Below are 21,123 nucleotides of genomic sequence, written 5' to 3' on the forward strand. Positions count from 1 at the left end.
TTTGAGATCTATCATGGAAAATGTCTTATAAAGAAGGACAAAATTTCAAAGTCCATAATTTTAAATATGAACTTTTAGAAGACAATAATGATGATGAATTCAATAAAAAACACAATACCTAACTTTTTTTAGGGCTTACCAACTCAAATACTGTGCTAAATGATGTAAACAGACTAGCTTATGTATTTTTTATTACAACCTATGAGTTAGCCTCAAGTTCCTGAATACTATACCATGTAAACCACAGAAAAAAGGGTATTTTTTTCCTTATGTAGTTATGGCTATAATGTCAGAAAAAAAAACCAGTGACAGTTAGGAATATTAGAATGTTACCATCAAATGGTCTTCAGGTAACAGTTTAAAGGCACAAAATTTCATGCTTTTTAGGAAGAGTTTATGGGGTAGGGGGCAGAGTAAATTTACATATGGATGTTTAAAATGGTCTTATTTCAGTAACCAAATAGCTTATAGACCACATTACTAATTATAAAGGACAGCCGGATACTGCAACATCATAAACCTTCTCTGGATACCACAGGGGATGTAAATTCTTCTGAAGCTGGCTCAGTACCCCAGGGGAGACAAACTGGGTATTAACCACAATAGAAATGTGTGTTTTATCACTAAAAGAGACAAAGGGGAAGGGAGGTAGACCTACGAATAACAAGACTGAGGCTCTTGTAGAGGTTCTGCCTTGACTAGCTTTATAACTGTGGGTAAAGTCACTTCTTCTTACTGGCTTTTTCAGTTAGAAAATGAGGTGGGCAGATCCGTAAGATTCCCTTTAAAATGTTATATATAATTCAACATCCTAAGAATATGACTTTTACAGCAACTAAGGAGATCCATGTATGGATAGCTACAGGCTTTGAGCAAAGAAAAATGACCAGGTGAGAAATGATTCCTCCCAAATATTAAGATGTAAGAGGTTTGGTAAACTCTGCCCAGCTACCAAAGTGCCTTGACACCTACAATCTCAAACTTACTCAGAAAGTCTGCCAGGTGATCAAGGTTTTACAACTCTAATTTTCACAGGCAGAGAAATGGGTAGTTGAATTAGTTTCCCTTTTCACATGAGACTAGATCCAGATTACTGCTCCGGAACAGGGTATGTGGAATCTAATTTTCTACCTCCAGGGCAAAACAATCACATCTTTTGAATTTTGGAGCTATTACTTCTTCCAAGTAAAGGTTTCAGAAATAAATAATAAAATATTTCAGTCCTTACTTTGTCATCTTGGAAATAATTTCTTTGTGTACTTAGAAATATATATTCATAATTTATTTAATCACCTATTCATTCATTAAATAAATACTGCATTTACTGTGCACTTAGTACTGGTCACATGGCCAGTGCATGGGTGCTACATGTGTGTGCACACATACACAGAGCCATGTATCTTTATTCCAAAATCCACTATAAATTTATAAATCCACTATAAAGAGGATAGGTCTTAATACAGGGTTAAGCAGATAAAAGATGTTTGGTAAATGCCTGTCAAATACTTTCAAATGTGACCTAAAGAAAGGAAAAATATTTTAAAGCGATTATCTTAAAACTGTAAAGAGATGCCATAAAAACGCTTTGTCATAAAACTCACTTATGATTATTATATTCCATATTAGTAAAAATACAGCTCAATAAAACTCTGAATATATGCAACCAGGTATGGGGAAGGAGGATACAAACGTTTTAATAAAAGGTTTGTTCTTAATGAGTTTGTAGTACCATTTGATGCACACAGTAATTTCTCAAAAAAAGTTCAAATGCCAGGCTAAATAACAAATTCAGGAAAAGGCATAAAATTGTGTGACGTTCAAACTGTGATCATATCTGGAGAAAAATTAGGAAAGATGCAGTAGTTATTACTTTTGAGTGCTCTGAGTACTGTTCTAAGCATTTTACATGTGTTAATTCATTTAATCCTCACCTAACTCTGTAATGTAAGAACTAATAATGTTACACATGAGGAAGAGAAATCTGAGGACTATGTTTTGAAGGACACGTACAGGATTTTGACTAAAGAAGGAAACCCCAAGCAAGATCATGCAGGGTGTGCCTGTGGCCCAGAAGAAAACTGGCCTGGTACAGGTGTAGGGGCTCCAGGTGACACAGCTGGTCAGCTGGTTGGGGCCATGATGGGAAGGCTTTCTCTACAGTCTGCAATTCAGGAGACTTCGGGGATCAAAGATTCAAACAAGTAACATCATAAGGACTGAACCTGAGTAAAACTAATCAAATAAGTGGATTAGAGTAAATGGAAAATGGAAACAGAGACACCAGTTGGGCCTCCACGTGGAATGGTTTAGGCAAGAAGTAGAGCATGCAAAGAGAAAGGGGATGAAGAGGTGCTGTGGATTCAACAGACTGAAGAAGGAGACTGTGTGTGACTTTACAACTGATAACAAGCAGGGTATGAAGAAGAAGACAAAGATACCTGGTGCCTTCAAATCTAGCTAAATGGGATTAAATCCATTATCAGGAACCAGTAAGTAAACCTTACCACATGAACCTTCAGGAAGCTGTTCTATAAATTCACACACGCACACACACACACACAATCCATTAGTATGCAATATTAGAAAAAAATTAATGACAACAAGAATCTGAAGTTTTAATTCATACTAATTAATAACACGAAACACAATGCATATAAAACAATCTTACCCCTTTGCTGTATTCACTATCTGAATCACTGCTAAGTTCCTCAGTGTTCATAATTTCCAAATCAGATTCCCCAGGTGCAATTGGCACTGTCACGGTGAGGCTGGGATTATGAATAAATGATTGACCATCACTTTCTTCCATCAAGTATTTGTCCACACTGTTTCCAAAACCACTGGTTTTATCTTTCTCTTTGTGGAAATGGTGATCCTTGCTCATTTCAGCGAGCGTGCGATTAGAGATGAAGTTCTCCTTCTTACAGTTTAGATCTGCTCGTCTTATCTCTTTGGAAACCTTTGGCTTTTTGGAAAATGCTTTTAAGATAAATTCACGTAAGGTTTGTTTCACATAATTTATTCCCTTCTTAATTCTGGCCACCGCAATCTGGAGGTTGTTTGCATCGGTGTCTTCTTCAATTGCTGTAAGATTGTCTGAACTAAATGAGCTCAATAATAAAGCAAGAAATAGGTTGAGGACCTACATCAGGGTGGGGAGAGGGTGTGGAGAAATAGGGAGACAGGAAATAAAAAAAAAAGTAAGTGCAGTCTTCTGAGGCACAGCCAAAACCCAAACCAACAATGAAGAGCCCATAGATAAGAAGGTGTCGTGGGGGCAGAGGAGAAGCTAGACTCCTCATCAGACTCGGTATCTGAGCTTCTGTGAAGTCTGGGGAGCAGAGGGCAGCCACACCCTTAAAGGGCCAGCATGAGGAGCAAAACGGATGTTCCCTCACCATTATCATGATGTCACTCCTAAGGTCATTTCTGCAGCAGAAATCCCTTGTCTAAATCCCTTTTATGGGCCTAAAAAGCCCTCCTAACATTTACCTTTAATTTTGTTACCTGAGAGAAAAAAGCAGAACAAGAAAACTGTGACTGGTGCTTACTGTGCTTCAGGTAACTTAAGCCAAGATCTGTGTTCACTTTTCCCAGGAGAGAAATGTCACTTACTGCAACAAATGGAACATATAGTACTTGCAGAGCTCTGTAATAAAATATTCTGTCCAAGAACTGTGCCAACTTGCAACTTAATGAGGCTTTCAAAGCGAAGAAAAAGAGCTGCCCATTGAACTCAACTGAAATGAGAAAATGGCACTATGATTGGGTGGCTTCATTGCCAATCATTTTGGCTCTAGAAGAGATTATAAAAGAGGTCAGGGCAACTCCTATTCTTGAAGCAAAACCCTATTTGTGTGCAAAACCGTTTCTGTTCTTCCTCTTGGTGCTAAGGGTCCAGGTGAACTGAATATTGTTTAAAAAAAAAAGAATTCTCACAGAGGGCTAAACATGTGTAAATTATATTTTAAAATCATTTTATATAGCAAACAAAAAGATAATAATTGAAATACCTTTTCATGTAAGTTTCTTCATGGCCAAAAACATCTATCTCATATTTAAACAAACAAAATTAGACCAAACTGAAAAAAAGGGATTCAACCCCAATTCTGGTCAGACCTAAAACAATTTTTCAGAGATGTAAGTAGAAAAGTACAGGTTAAAAATGTCTATGTTAATATATCTGATTTAAGAGAACAATCTGAGGGGGATGGGAAAGAAAATCACAGAAAACAATTTCATGAATCATTAAGGAATTCTGGAATTGTTTATTTTCATTTTGGTCTTTATTGTCAATGAAAATAATATTACACTATGAAATATATGTTTGTTTATGTGTATATTTTAATATGACTGTTGATGAGAAGCCAAGAGTTCATTTTACCGTTAGTCTCCCTAGTCAATGCAAGTGTTAATAAACTTTTTTTCTTTAATCTTGTAATTACATATTTTTTCCCCGCTTCATTAAGATAGAACTGTCATTTAATATTGTATAAGTATAAAGTATACAACATGATTTGATATGCTTATATATTGCACAATGATTACTACCATAACATGAGGGAACACCTCCATCATGTCTCATGATTACCATTATTTTTTTGTGGTGAGAACATTTAAGTCTACCCTCAGCGAATTTCAAGTTTGCATAGGGGCTACAAGGACGAAAAAAATTAGCAACTTATTTCCAAGCCAGTGGGAGGTGAAGGTACTAACCCTATGGCTGTTACCAAAGACAACTGCCTAGGGTAGTTGATGAGGAGTCTGATGCCAGGATGACTATACCAAGCCAACATGGTGGCTTTGAAAACTGAAGTGAGTCACTGAAGAGCATCTTATCTCAAATTTCTCCTGCTTGTAAGCTTGAAAATTCCTACCAACAGGAAGGTATAAGAAAGAAGGAAACAAACAAGAGAAGGCGTACAAGCCAAGAAAACACTAATGGAGAAGTAGATCACTTGTAAGAGATGTTATAGAGCAGTGCTAGGCAAACTTTTTCTGTAAAGGGCCAGATAATAATGATTTAGGCTTTGCAGAACACAGACTGTCTATGAAGACTACTCAGCCCTGCCCATGTAGAGTAAAACAGTCAAAGACAATATGTAAATTATTGAGCAAGTCTGTGTTCCAATAAATTCTGCTTATGGAAACTGAAATTTGAATTTTCATAGAATTTCCATGGGCCCCAAAATACTATTTTTCTTTAGATTTTTAAAGCTATTTAAAAATGTAAGAACAAAATTCAGTTTTGCAGGGCCCTACAAAAACAGGTGGCATGCTGGATTTGGCCCATGGGCCATGTAGTTTGGTGACACTTGTTACAGATGCTAATCTTATATGTGACAGTAATGCAGCAGGAATAGTCCTCTCACTTGCCTTGTTCCATTATAACTTCATTTTTGTTACTGTTAATTATATCTGATTTACTAGTATACTTCATATTTGAATCGATGTTTAACAAATATGAAAACCACAGATTTAATTCAGATGACATCATTATCAAAATGAGAGAATAAAGTACAAAATTTTCCATTAAAATAAATATTGTGAAAATATAAATCTGGGTTATCTGAAAATTAAGACAATATTTGCTTTTCTGTTTGTCACTGAATTAAGATGGCCACTATTCTATTATAGTTAATAGTTTTAAATCGAATTGACTCTATTATAAAAATAACTAATCATATAACAATTTTCTATGAAGAATTTTAAATGTATGAACATCTGATTACATACCACTAGGTTTCCAATCACCATGACCATCATGTAAACAATAAGGCACATGGCTTGACCGGCGACCTCCATGCAGTCCCACATGGTCTCTATCCACTCTCCACACAGAACCCGGAACACAATCAGGAAGGAGTGGAAGAAGTCATTCATGTGCCAGCGTGGGAGTGTACATTCTTCACTGATCTTGCAGACACACTCTTTGTAGCTCTTACCAAAGAGTTGCATGCCAACCACAGCAAAGATGAAGACGATGATGGCCAACACCAAGGTGAGGTTACCTAGAGCTCCCACTGAGTTACCAATGATCTTTATCAGCATGTTCAGTGTTGGCCAAGATTTTGCTAACTTGAAAACTCGGAGCTAAAAGTAAACACAAAGCTTGATATTAATTGTTATGAAAAAGTTCTCAATATTTCCAATCTTAAATTTTGTTTCAGAATTTAGTTCTAAAATATTGTCATGATTACCTGGCTGAAATTGATTATTTCTATTTTTCATTTTCATCTATTCTCAGTACTCCTGTTATTCTATTATTGCCACTATATAATTACCACACATATTTTGAAGGAACTGTAATTTCAGTTCAGCATTGCTATAGAAGCCTCTAATTATGGTATTATATCCTTTAGAATTGGTAATTTATCTTTAATTCTATTTTCTGATACTTTGATAATTTTTTTCATGCAGACACAGGGAGAAAGCCCAACATGTTAGAGGAAAATGCATTGAAAAGTCTTTACTTTTTAATATTTTTTGGTATCAGACAACAATTTTGAGGGGACAACAATTTGATCTTTTATTATCAAATCCACAAAGTAATGAATACATTATAATGGTTGAAATTCTATAAACCATAAGCTTCTTATTATGAAATAAATTATTGCCCTACCATTATACTAGCATATACAACTGAACAGGTCTTCGAGATCCTAAAATTAAAATATTCATGTGATTTTGAGCTCTTTAAGTGCTTTTGTTATTGAATGAACTTTATTTTACTAGATATCAAGACCTAATCTTGTCTTTTGATTCAAACCTCCAAAAGTTTTAAAGAATAATAATGCAAAACCAAAGAAATACCCCTTTATATATAGAATATAATGGTAAGGTTGGTCTATATTTACCAGTCTGAATGATCGTAGAACTGACAATCCTTCCACATCTGCTAGAAAAAGCTCCACTAAGCTTAAAGTCACAATAAGGCTGTCAAAAATATTCCATCCTACTTGGAAATACTCATATGGATCCATGGCAATCAGTTTTAAAACCATTTCAGCTGCAAAGATGCCAGTAAAGACCTACGTAAGAAATAACAATGTTTTTCTAGTATTATTAGAGGGTATGGAATCAGCCTGATGATGATAATGACTATCTGTTTAGCATTTACTGTATTTCAGACAGTGTGCTAGATACTTTATAAATGTATATTACTATCTAATTTAATCCTATAAACTAAGTGTCATCATTCCTATAGCTCTAACACCAGCACTTAAGGGTTAACAAGCTCTAACTCTCTTGTCAGCTCTCATCACCTTTAGATAGCACTTCAGAAGAGTATATTACAATTCCAGATAAATAAAACCTTTGAAAATTAATATAGTTACTCTTTGCAAAATATTTCTGCGGGTCAACAAGTTATTTTGGAAGAAAATAAAAAGGAAACAGATTGATACTGAAATTTTGAGCCAGTCTCCCCCCCCCCCCCGGGTTGACTACTTTTAGAGTAAAGGAACATGTTGACTCACAATTTATCAGTGGAAGACGAAAAGGTATTTAATTGACACAGTGGCAGCTAAAGTAAGACTTCCAAAGCTTTGACACAGAAGTGCATCACAAAACATCATTAATTTATGACATGCCTTCAGAGGACTCACTTAAAAAGGCGACAGTGAAAGACTTATGAATCATTTGGGTACAATTTGATTCAAAGAAACTGACCAAAGAAGGTTCAGGAGGAAATGTTTAGCTCTATAACTGTGTGAGTCATTTTTTAAATAATGCAGCATTAAGAACACTAGCGGGGAACACCCAGACTTGGGATTGTAGTGATAGATAAGAAACATGGTGAATCTTTATTGGATTCATGGTGATGCAGTCAACTCAGTGAGAAGGTACTGATTTTCATGATCTGGAAATCCACCAACAATAAGAAACTAGAAAGTCCTGCCTTTTTCCAATGAGGAATAGAAAGAAAGAAAAATGCTGACTCAGAGCGCATGAGTTTCAAACATCCTGACTGGGAATATTCATAAGAAATTTGGGAGAGAAGATCGACTTAGAAACACTCTTTGACTTCAAAGATCAACTGGTTTGGGGCCACGGCAAAAATTAAAATTACTTTATACAGGCATTCACAAAGACATCCAGAGTTATTCATGACCTATGCAGAGTCATAAGCTGGGAACTTTCTGCGATGAAATAGAACTTCTGCCTGCTTTATGCAGATTGTCGGCAACTAGCACTCTCTGTTTGCCATAGGCATTAATTTAAGCTAGAGTCTGACACTGCATGTTTAAGAGATCACTCTGGCGTTAACTTTCCTAACAGAATCCTTTACCTTCATGAAGCCTACAGATCCCTTCTATCTGCCCCTATATTTTCTATGTCTAGTTTAATCATTTTGGTTTCTCAATATTCTTGTTCTTAAGGGTTGTTTCTGCTGATTCACTGAAAGCATGATGATAATGATTGATGATGATGGTGATGACAATAGGTTTAATTTGTTGAGTACTTACTATATGCTAAGCTAATAAGTAGAACGTGTTTATTCCTCTCAATAATATGATAAATAAATATTATTATCATTATATTATAAATAATAAGTATCATTTTATAAAGTGTTAGTATTATATAAATGAGAAAATTAAAGACTATCGACATTAAAACATTCTTTCAAGGTCATATAATCAGTAAGAGGCAAAACCAGGATTCAACCTCAGGACTTTGCTCTATGGTAGAGCACATGCTTAGCATGCACAAGGTCTTGGGTTCAATCCCTAGTATCTCCTCTAACAAAAAAGTGTCGCTGGTAAGAGACATGCTGGCAGGAAAACACACTATCAGCTCCCAAGATGGTGACCCATTATGGAAACAGTATTGTTATTTATAGACCTCAATACTACTGCAAAATAATTTTAAAATACTATCTATTACCAGGAACTTGACTCTGCACAAAATGATTCATACTGTAAATTCTGGATATGCATAATTACCTAGCTATATATCCATCTGACTTTAAAAAAAAAAAGAAATGACAGCCATGATAACCGAAGAGAGAAGCTCTGGATACATAAAACACGTTAAGAGACTTACTAAATTTCCCACAGTGAGCACGTTTTTGAATTCATCAGTCATTGGGTGATGTTCCATAGCCATGAACAAGGTGTTTAAAACAATGCAAATGGTAATAGCAAGATCTACAAAAGGATCCATTACAATAAAGTAGATAACTTTTTTGAATTTTATCCAATATGGAGAGCAATTCCAGATCAAGAATGTGTGTGCAAATCTGTACCACCAAGGTGGACATTTCTGTCTGGACTCTTCAAGTTCTGGGAGGAAAAAACAACATAGACAACATGAAGTCAATCATTTGTCTATTGCATATTTTATTCCTAACCAGATACAGATCAGTAGTACACTAACATTGAAACAAGTCTCCTGGTTTAGACTTTGCAAATTTAACAGTTACCGTTTCTATGAAAGCATCACGTGTAACATAAAAATCTTACATCTCATGTCCATTTATTGGATCAAGCATAAGGAGAAGGCAATGAAATTAATGAATGAAAGCAGATATGAGTATCTCTGAGAGAAACACGCATTTCACACCTGACGGTAAACAAGAGAACTGATGTTTTCTTAATGGAGATACATATTTTTTTAAGATAAATGTACATATACCAACATACATACTTTCCTCTGTGTCTTTAATCCCATTACAATAATAACACATTTCCACTCCATCCACCAAAAAGCTTTTGCTAGTTCATAGGTGAAAACAATCCCCAAATGAAGAACCTAGAAATAATTTATGGAGTGACTCATGCAGTAGGTATTACGTACCATTAGCATATTTACTTCTCATCATAAATTTAGGAGGTGGGTAAAAATTTTGTCTGGGCCCATTGTGGGTGTGTAGGGGGATGAGGTGGTAGCCCATGGACAAGGTGGGACCTGGGACAAGTTGTGGGGAGAGAGGGTGGGAGCCAACACATTCTTTAGATTGCCACCCTTTGACTCTCAATGTATCTTGGGATCTGACCACTACTATTGACAACATATTCTCTAAAAATGCCTTTGCATCATTATCTTTACAGATATCAAGTCACATTTTACAATTTCATAGATTGTACTAAAAGGGAGCAATTTATAGACATCTGCAGGTTTGTATTATTTTCTTGCATACTAGAAAGATGATCAATTTGGAGAGACCAGGTGAAATTTCTAAGAATATATAGTGAGAGAACCACATAGCCCAGGATTAACCTCACTTTTTTCATTTAGTACCATAAAGCTGTTTATCTTTGAAAGGTCATATCGCCCAAAGCCTGTCTTTAATCAAAAATAACTTTATCCACTTTTTAAGCAGATAAAGACAATTCCCCCAGCATCCATTGGTTATCCTTACCATTGCTTATAGTCATTTTATATTCTTTGAGATCTTCCTAAGAACTTGCTGTATCTATTTAAGGCTGACCAGGACTTACCTGACTTTTGTTAAAAATCTACATGGTAATGAGAATATCACTCCATACCTTCCACAGTGTTTGTTAATATGCTGGCCCTGCTCATTGCCCTTTTTCTGAGATTGGGATCATTCAACATATCTTCAGAAAGAAGATAAGAACTGGGACGTCTTTTCTTGTGTATTTGATTAGTTGCACCCTGAAAAAAAAAGATAATTAATTATAGTTCTAAGAATGGAATTCTAACAAATTGCAGGCATAAAATAAAATCTTGCTGATGTAGTTGGAATGTGTAATTAAAAGCAAAGAGTAGACTGTTGGTTTGAATCATGGCTCTGCTACTGACTGGCTGCATATGGTAGGAGAGTTACTTAACCTCTGTCTCCACTCCATCATTGGTAAAATGGGGACAGTCACAGTACTTGCCTCACAGTCTTGCTATGAGGATTAAATGAATCAATACTTAGGAAATAAAAAATAAAATCAGCTGCTTTCATTGTTATTATCACTGTCATTATCTCTCTATCTTTCTGGACAGTTTTACCATCTGAGAGTCCTATGTGAGAACAGTTAAGCAAGTGTTGTAATGGTATGTGCAGAGGGTTAGAACCTTTACATTTTCTGATAAATTTCTGTAATTACTCTTTGTGGAGGTAAAAGCCCATAAGAAGGCCAGAATGATTGCTTTTTACTGCCAAGGAATATCTCATCAACTGCTCTGAGTACATGAGGACTCAGTTTGAAAAGGACCATTAATACAGGGGAACTGTCACAAAATGGAGAATGTAAGCTCCATCTAACAGAGGTGACCACTCTCCAGCTCTAAAGGATTGCTGCCATGCAGGAACACGAGCTCAGTCTTACCAGGCACACCCATTTTTAGGTGAAGATGTCTCATTTCTATATCTTGGCAACTAATTCAAAGTTAAAATACTATGCCAGTTCTGGGCAGGCCAATAATACACACACATGTGTGATCACACACATATATACATACATACAGCCATACAACTCTACATTTATCATCTATCTACTTGTGTATAGTATGTACATAGGTATGTATACACAAACACACACCATTTTATAAACATATATATAGATACACAGATCAAGAGTTGCAAAGTTGTTTAAATATAATCATATAGTCATATGATTAAAAGACAAATGGATGTAAATGTGCTCATGTGTGTACATACATATGTGTGTATGTACATGTGCAGAGACACACACACACACATATCTGTCTGTGGCTTTTACAGAGATCTCTCTATAACCTTGCTTTCTCTGACACACTCTCTAATTCACTGACTTTCCCAAAACAGAGATTTCTTTTCCCACAAGTCAAACAATCAACTATGTTGATTAAATAAATTCTTCTCCATGCAGACATATCTCAGGTGTCAGAGTTATATTATTTGTCATGCAGATTTTTCATCTAAACTGTACATTATTCCACACTATTATGTTTTGCATTTCTACTGAATCTTGAAGTATTTACTCATTTCTCCAGTTCTGTAGTTTAAGTGATACTGATTTTTCTGTGGTAAAAATAAGGCTTTTTTAAAGTTATTATCCTCAATCTTATTTTTTAAATAAAAATAAAATATTAAATAGTATTTCATTTAAAAATAGGAAATAATCTCCAAATCTGATATGCATTATACAGTTTTTTACAGATAATATAAATTGTTGAAAAGCAAAACACAACAAAGTTCTGATTCCATGGAAAATTAACATGCTCATTTGATAAGGAAGCTCATTTGACAGAGGGCTGAACTGACGTCATGCAAGCATAGAGGTTACACGTTACCTAAAAGCACATGCATTTATTCCAAAGGAAACATGTCTGTGGCCATGGCTTTGATGAAACTTTATTCTCACTTGAACTACTATGTGGTCTGCAAGTGTGAATATATGAATGAGTAGCATGAGTTCAGAGCTTGTTAGGTTAGGCTGAGCCTTGCTGATACTGAGTAATGCATGTAATACAGAGAGTGGCCTTAAGACGTAACCTAGAAACTCCAGAAACCAGAAAGAGCTCACTTTCCAGCCTAACCAGACCCTCTTCTCTAACCACTCAAGGACTCCTAAACTCTTGAAATTGTAGTTTTGGAAGTGTTTTGTTTTTGTCTTTATGTGAATGTTTGCATTACTGTATGTGTTTTGGATATTATTATATTTTTATTCATTGATTCCAGACAAAAGAGTTTTGATTTTTTTAATGAAAATAGGTTTCATTTATGTGTGGGAAAAAACACACTTATTCTAAATTATTTCCAAGTTAAGAAGTCTACCACACACTGGACAGAAAGTGTGATGGTTAAAGGTACAAGCTCTGAAATAGAGGGTCTCTGTTTGAACTTTAGGACTACCATTTATTAGCTGAGTGGCCGTTACACCAATGGCTTCATTTCCCTGTGCCTCCGTTTTCTGATTTGTAAAACAGGGATAATAATGTATCACCTAACTGCCCTGCTGTAAATACTAACATGTTTGCTATTATTATTAACTCAAACAAGATCCCTTGCCATGAGGTATATATTAAGTAGTGACTTGAAAAAAATAGCAGGAGGTGACAAATAATCCAAATTCCCTTACAGACATCGGACTGAATGATCAACTAATAAGATCAGCATGTATCCATGCTTTTCTGTGCTCATATATACATCTTTTTTTTCAATTTTTATTTTTTGAGTTTTTGTTTGTTTGTTTGTTTTGGGGGGAGGTAGGTAGGTTTGCTTATTTATTTTGGTGGAGGTAGTGGGGAATGAACCCAGGACCTTGTGCATGCTCGGCATGTGCTCCACCACTGAGCTATACCCTCCCCCCAATATACACATCTTTTATAAACTGTTTTCTAAGGGATGATTTATAATCTTGAGGTATAATATCAATAGACAAGTATCTTTTCTCAAAAATGGGGTTTTAAATATCTTTGAATGCAACACCTACAGCACATACTATGAGTATTAATCGGTTAAAGGTGTGTTTCTCACATAAAAAATAATTAGTTTTTTTTTGGTTTGTTTGTGTGTTTGTTTGTTTTCTAGTATTTTTAAGTATCATAAGTAGTTCTAAAATGAAAAGTACTGCAAAATGCAGAGCCATTCACAGGACCAGGGAGAAGGCCCCTCCCGCAGAGACCGACTGATGCAAGAGTAAGGGCGGAGCCATGCCTGAGCTATTTAAAACGTCCTTACGCTGTCATCAGAAGTTGCCTTATCTATTATCACCTCTGGCAGAAGCTGTCCATTAGGGAGCATGAGGGCTGCAGGTCCGTCAACCAAGGAGACCACGCCGTTGCAGTCGACGGCGCTGTGCATCTTCCCGTTCACCGGCAGCACCGGGGGGGACCTACTGGCCTGACTGATGCTGCTGCTGCGCCGCTCCCGCGGTCTGTGGGGCACGAACAGAGAGCCCCTCCTGCTCTCACTGTCTCCGAAAATGCTGTGCTCATCGTCGGCAAATTCAGTCTCAGATCCAATATCTTTTCCTCGACCTTTGAAACTAAAAAGGCTTGTTCTGCTGCTGCGCCTCGCGGAAAACAAGGAGCCGCGGATGCTGAGCGGTGACTGCAGGAAAAAACAAAACACGGCATATCTCTGCTAAAGCACCTGAAAACAGGTGTGCATTTCACACAGCCACCACTGGGACCACCGGCCTGAGGGCAGGCGGCTCTGTACTGGTTTAAGAGATACAAACTGAAAAACAAAGAAATTCCGTAAGAAGACAAATTCTTCCAAGTAAGGAATGAAAACACTTGGGTTCACCCTTTCAGGACCAGGCACCTTATTTGTGGCGGTACAGCTCTCTACAGTTTTGGCCTAGAGTCATCCCTCCATTCTTTCTGTACCATTCATTTTGCTGTAAAGAACATATCACTTTAAAAAGAATTTGATATTGATACCTGTTATTACGCTTTTCATGTATCAATCCTTATGTTCCATAAGTACTGAAATTTTCAGGCCAAAGATCACACTGCATGCATCTTTGCATGCCACTGCCTGCAACTCTGCCCTGCACACTGAGGGCTCAGTTAAGGTGTGTTAAGAAAGAAGATCTTTTAACACTAGTGAATGTACCAAGTCATAAAATATTAGAACTTGGAAAAGAAGTTGCCCAATACCAAAGCGGGGGGGGGGATCACATTCATATGACTCAGGTCCAAGATAAACTGTGTCCATTAACCGAACAGCATAATCTTTGGAAGTATCTAACTGCATAAACGTTAGTGCTTCCTATGTAAAGGACAAAGCAGAAGGCGTTGTGAACAAGGGAAAATGTGTATGACAATGCCTTTACCTTAGAATTAGCTGGGACCACTCCTGTCATATTTCTTTTAATTGGTATCATATGTACTCAAGTTCTGTCTCCCCAACCAGATCATGAAATCTTTGAAGGCAGAGACTCCTTTATTTTTGTGTATGTCTGGTGGGGTCTTACAGACTTAAGTAGCTAGAAATTTTAAAAGAAGACATAGATGACAAGGACAGTAATTCTGAGTGGGAGACTGAGGAGCAGACTGAGAGGAGTGGAGAGAACACAGGCAACTTTGTGGCTGGGTGGCACCTGAGCTAATGGGTGAAGAACCAGTGGTAATACACTAGGGGGAAAACAAGGAAGGAAAGTCATCCCACTTAGAGAAATGCATGTGTACCGAGCAGTAAAGGGATGAAGATAAAGGGCACGGAGGTGAGAGTGACAATCGTGGGGTCTGAGGGAAGCTGAAGGTCCAGAAAAGTGGCAATGAGGCTGAAGCCAGTCCATGGCATTGACACGATGGGGTCTTGTTCCGTAGGCAGTGGCGATTCAACGGAGTTGTTGTTGGTATTTCTTTGTTTTTAAAGTTGACGAGAACAACTTTGTTTTAGAAAAGTGATTTGAAGGGATTATGCAATGGAAAACAGGGAAGTGTAAAGGAGGACAGAAGTAATGGTTCATTTTGGAGGTTTGTAGGCAGGGAGACCTCAATTAGGGAGGTGTCAGTGGAAAAAGGAAAAAAAAAATTCCACACGAGTCGAAATAACAGATCATGGGACTAGCTGGTACATTTCGGGGTGGAGGCTGTCAAGCGTGGGTGACTGATATTCTGGTGATACCTACAGTTGGTGATTACCTACAGCGTAAAGAAAAGGAAAAAAAACTAGTCTAAGGTTAGTTTTTAACCAATGAGGCTTTGCAAAATACAGACTAAATAAAAAAAAAAGGTAATTTATAGTGTAAACAATCTCTTCATTTCAACAATGGTTCTTATGAATATTTGTCTTGAATACTTATATTGGAGGAGATATGATAATTCCAAAACTATAAGCTCTTTCAAAAATGGTCAAACTCAAATGGAAAACTATGTACATCTACGTTCTCTCCATAAATGCCCAGGAATCAGCAGGCTTTTACCTAAAAACATACTAATGAAGTCCCTCACTCCTCTCCTGAGGTCCTTCCCTCAGACAGAACATTTTGCTCCATACTCCTACCTCCATGATACACACATGATCATTTCCGTGGTACCTGATTAGGCGTGGACAATCTCTTTTCATGTGCTCGCCGAGGACCTTCAACACCGAGGCGGAAACTTTTTCTCCTGATGTTCTCCTCTGATTCTGATTTGGACAATTTCTCATCATCTCCCTTTTCCTCTCCACTGGAGAGCTTCTTTTGATTCCTTTTCTTTCTTCTGTTTCTTCTCTCTTTAGCACTTTTAGAGCTCAGTCTGGATGTTTCAGAAGAACTCTCGGAGAGGCCCATTATCCTGCTTCTCCCAATGCTTGTGTATTCAGCGGCCGCCAGTGCTATTGCCTGTTAGACCAAGAGGGCACACCCATGGTGAGTCACTCCAGAGTCTGGGAAGCCCTATCATGGGGCCCCTTTTACCATAACTTTAATTATACTGTGCATATGATCATGTCCCTTATATAGGAAGTAATGTTTTCTTTGCACTATGACTAGAGAGCTTACAAAATACGTATTTATTGCTGCTTCTGCAGTGTACCCCACATTGTGCTTTGGAATTAAACTATTCCATACAATTACACTATAGTAAAGCAAGTTTAAATAGCATCCGTGAACTTCTAAATAATATATGTGAAAGTATTTATTTTAGGTAATTCAGGGACACAATATGCACATAAACCATTAGATGAGATAATCCATTTGTATACCTTGTTCAGGTAGTGAACTCAACATTATCAAGAGAATCAAGCACTTCTATAGTTTAATGAAGAATGAATTATTTGAAAATATTAAGTTATTACAGAACATCTCAAGAAAATGAAAGAGACTTTTAGGGGTTCTCTATAAAATTCCTGGGATAGCCCAGTGTTACCTCTTTTATGAAAAATTAAGGTTTTATTATCAAAATAAAACAATCCTTGTAAAAATTTGGAAAACGAAGATATTGTGAATAAAACCCCCAAATTGCTGATAACCTTACATCTCAGAAACAACTGGTGTTAACATTTCCTCTAGTCTTTATATACATAATTTTTAAATTGCATCTTATACTCAGTTTTGTATTTTACAACTTAATCACTGTTACATTAATATCTTTTCCTGTCATAATAGTCTTAAAACACATCATTTTATGGCTGAATAATACTCCAAGACACAGAAATATCATAATCCTCTTAACCATTTCCTGATTTTTTAGAAATTTAAATGATTTTTAATATTATTAAAATACCGCACCAAACATCTTTATCAAAATCTCTCTGCATTACAGACTACTACCCTCCCATCAATAGGTTATATTCCTTGAAGAGATTTAACTAGGTCAAACCATCCAACATGTTTTAAGAGTCTTACCAAATATTTGAAATTTTGGTTCTCTTAACACAAACCTTTTCAAACTTTTCCACTCAAGTACCTTTTTGGAGGGAGAAGTAAGGAGAAATCCTCAAGAATTTGTGACTTAAGGTGGCCACAACCACAAGTACAATTTTCCTTAACATCTCACATTTTCCCTTAAAAATCCTTGCAACATTAACCAAAACTGATGCACATTTTACTTTCTACTTCACAGAGTACCTGTTAAGTTTAACATCAAAATAATGTTTCCTAAACATTTGTGTACAATCATTACTCTGGGGAAATCCATCATATATGTTCAGGACTTTGCATAATACCATACATTTTGCTTACACTGAGGGATGGTGAGTAACAGATTTAGGAGGAGAAGCTTAAAACATGCTCTCTGCTGGAGTGAGCTGATTACGGGGGAAAGTGGGATGGGACAGATGTGAATTCTAACTCAATCCAGAATTGCTTCCCTCAACCAAACCAGAATGAAGATTCAGTTTATATAAAAGAATCCAGGAAGGAAAATCTCCCTGAGGAAGGTCGAGCACAGACCACAAGGCTTCTTTTGTTCCCCTCTGCATTTCTACTTCTAGGGAGATTTTTAAACCAAATAACAATACCTCGGCTTCTTCTTGCTCTTTCTTAAGGTGATCTAACATCTGTTGAAATTCTATCTCTTTCTGCCGAGCTTCTTCGATGTTTGCCTGGTTCTGTTCTTCATAGGCCATGGCAACCACCGCCAGGATCAAGTTGATCAGGTAGAAGGAGCCCAGGAAAATCACCACCACAAAGAAGATCATGTAGGTTTTCCCAGCAGCACGCAGTGTCTAGGGAAGAATGGAAATCGTTATTTTAATAACACAAAGGTTTTTTTTTTTAAGTCACTTCAACTTGAATGGCATGTTAGGCATAGTAAATCAGACAGTTCTATATAACCTCATGTTATCAAAAATATAAAGGAATAAAATTGTATCTTCATGGAAAACGATCAGTATTAAAATAAACACTTTCAGTACAAAGGATACAGCAATCAATTAAACCTGTACTGAGTATGACTCTTGACTATTAAGCATAATAACCCTGAATTACTCCCCCCCAGTCTAAAAATTACTCAAAAACAAGCTGCTTTACTCAATTTCAAATTATAGGACCAGATAATTTCTATAGTATCTTTTACTGATAAAATTCTATCTATAACAAGAAGTATTAATGCTGATCTATTATGTTAATACATGATAAACAGCTTTATTGTATGAACTGAGGTATTTATCTTATATTTAACATTTACTAAAAATTTTTAAGTGTAATACATGGTAAAAAATTCAAATAGTACAAACATAGTAAATGAAAATTAAGTCTCTTTATCCTATCTCTGATGCCTAGGAACTCAATCTCCTTTCCTATTAGTTTCTGTTGTTACCAATGTCTTCTTTTAAATTCTTAACAGTGGAATTGTTAGGTCAACAGGTGTATTCACTTCAATTTTCAAAGAAATTCCTGTGTTACCATCTCCAGTGGTTCCCAGCAATGTGTGAGAAAGTCTGCCTCCCTGAATTTCAGACAGTGTCTCTCTTTTGATCTACTTTTTGGTCTTCGTCATTCTGACAGGAGAAAAATTGTATGTACCCCTCATTTCAATTTTCAGTAAAGGTATCTTTTTGCATAACTATAATGTCATGTGTATTTCTCTTTTTCCTGTGAAGTAGATTTTTATATAATTTCTGTATCCATTTATAATACTCTCAGAAATTAAACAAAAAATAGGTATAAAGAAGAATCTGTGGCAATTTGAGAAAAATGATTTATTAGTTTTTATAATACAGAATAATCATTTTTGGTCTCCTTCTTCTTGGAGTTGGGCACTGAGAATATATAGGTGAAAAGACAGAGCTCACAGTCTCAAGAGGACCACATTCAAGTTAGAGGAGATGGCTACGTGAATGGGGAGTTACCGTCCAAGAGACAGATGCCATAAACTGAAGAATCTTAAAAAGGACAGGGAAGTGTAGAGGAAGGAGCAACTGAGTTGGGAGAGATAAATTAAGAGAAACGAATTGAGTTTTCAATTCTTATACTAGTTTGCTCAGGCTGCCAAACAAAATGCTATAAATCGAGTAGCTTAAACAACAGAAGTTCATTTTCCCACAGCCCTAGAGGAAGGAAGTACAAGATCAAAATGCTGGCTTCTCCTGAGGCCCCTCCCTTGGCTTGGGCACAGCCGCCTTCTCACTGAGTCCTCACTTGGCCTTTTGCGTGTGTACCTCTGATGTCTCTCTCACTCCTGTCCTAATGTTTCCTCCTTAAAAGGACGTCAGGTCGGATGAGCACCCACTCTAACGGCCCCATTTAACCTCTTTAAAGGCCCTCACTCCAAATACAGTCATTCTAAGGCACTGGGAGCTAAAGACTTCAACATACAAATTTGGGGGGATATAATTCAGTCCAGAACAACCGTACGTGGGAGTTCACAAAATAAAGCCTGGTGAGCATGGGAGATCCTGGTGTCTGGGGCACTGCATGCAGGGAGGCATGTGTGGAAAGCACAGCACGTGTAGGAGTGATGCACGAGAACATCACAGTACATTTCTTGCTATTACCTAGGACCCCATGGGATGCTATATTCAGAAGTGGGGAGAGAGATCTCGAGTCAAAAAGCCCAGAAAAGATAAGAAAGCCATTTATGATTTAAGAACTGTCCACTCTATAGTGCTGGAAGTAAAATATGTCTGATTTTAGCACTGAGACTACAGAGTTTTCTCCATTCTAAACTGAATAAACCATATCATATACAAAGCTGGTAAGGAACACACATCAGATTTGTTTTGTTTTATTTTGTTTTACTTTTTGGGTAGGAGAGGTCAGTAGGTAGGTTTGTTTATCTATTTATTTATTTTTAATGCAGGCACTGGGGATTGAACTCATGACCTTGTGCATGCTAAGCAGGCACTCTACCCTCCCCTCCACATAAGATATTTATGCAATGAATGCAACAGATTTTTCTCCTGGCACTCACCTGTTGGTAAAGGTTTTCCCAGTAATCCTGGGTCATGAGCCGAAACAAGGCTAAGAAGGCCCAACTGAAGGTGTCGAAGCTCGTGTAGCCATAGTCAGGGTTCCTGCCAATCTTCATGCAGGTGTACCCTTCTGGACATTGACTACATGAGGAAAAGGACATCACAAGTCAGAGTGTCTTCAGGATGAAAGCTAAAGAGTGCTACAGAGAAATGAGAAGCTCCACATTCCCCTCCCTAGAGGAACAATATTGAACAATGATTAAGAACACATTATTTGGAGTCAGGAAGAACTGGGTTTGAATCCCACCCCTATTTTTTTTTTACTAGGTGTTGACTTTGTCAAATTACTTAAATTCTCCAAGGCCCAGTTCCTTCTTTCTGTGAGGTAAGATAATAATACCTACCACAAAAGGTTAAGATTGTTAAGTTTAAAGAAGATAATGTATGCAAATTACCTAGCCTAGTTCCTGCACATAGAAAGCATTCAATATATGGCAGCTGCTGTTAGTATCATCATCACCAACGAAACTTGGCAACTTTCACCAGATGTCATACAACAGTTCTTGTACCCATAAAGATTGCTATATAGGCCTCGAATAAAACTGTGCCTCCCCAAATTATTCTTGGAGTAAATTAGAATTGAGAACAGCCAATATACAGCAATTGTGTAAGTTCATAAAGATTTATAAAGATTTTTTTCCTTTTCAAAATTGGTGGATTGGTATCCATGATACCAAATAAAAATGGTGTTTTAGGTGTCTTTGGGAGCAGCGACCTTATCTTGTTTATTTTTACATTCCCAGCATACACAGAGCCTGGTCAGGAGAGGTCTGGGCAGGGGGAGTGCAGGAAGCCCTGTGGCAGAAATAAAGTTGGTATATGGAAGAAAC

The 21,123-nt window shown here is 36.9% G+C and overlaps 1 protein-coding gene across 1 annotated transcript in view; it reads right to left on the minus strand.

Moving 5' to 3' along the window:
- The window catches only part of SCN9A (sodium voltage-gated channel alpha subunit 9), a 121,693-nt gene that overhangs the window by 43,345 nt on the left and 57,225 nt on the right, over nt 1-21,123 (minus strand). Inside the window, exons 9-17 of the mRNA XM_072961101.1 lie at nt 20,233-20,374; nt 17,840-18,046; nt 15,933-16,220; nt 13,655-13,993; nt 10,491-10,620; nt 9,046-9,284; nt 6,858-7,031; nt 5,737-6,093; nt 2,669-3,142 (exon numbers count right to left, since the gene is read on the minus strand). Coding sequence (XP_072817202.1) covers nt 2,669-3,142; nt 5,737-6,093; nt 6,858-7,031; nt 9,046-9,284; nt 10,491-10,620; nt 13,655-13,993; nt 15,933-16,220; nt 17,840-18,046; nt 20,233-20,374 — 2,350 coding nt within the window. The remainder of the gene's footprint in view (nt 1-2,668; nt 3,143-5,736; nt 6,094-6,857; nt 7,032-9,045; nt 9,285-10,490; nt 10,621-13,654; nt 13,994-15,932; nt 16,221-17,839; nt 18,047-20,232; nt 20,375-21,123) is intronic.

Source organism: Vicugna pacos, chromosome 5 (assembly GCF_048564905.1).
Source record: "Vicugna pacos chromosome 5, VicPac4, whole genome shotgun sequence".
NCBI lineage: Eukaryota > Metazoa > Chordata > Mammalia > Artiodactyla > Camelidae > Vicugna > Vicugna pacos.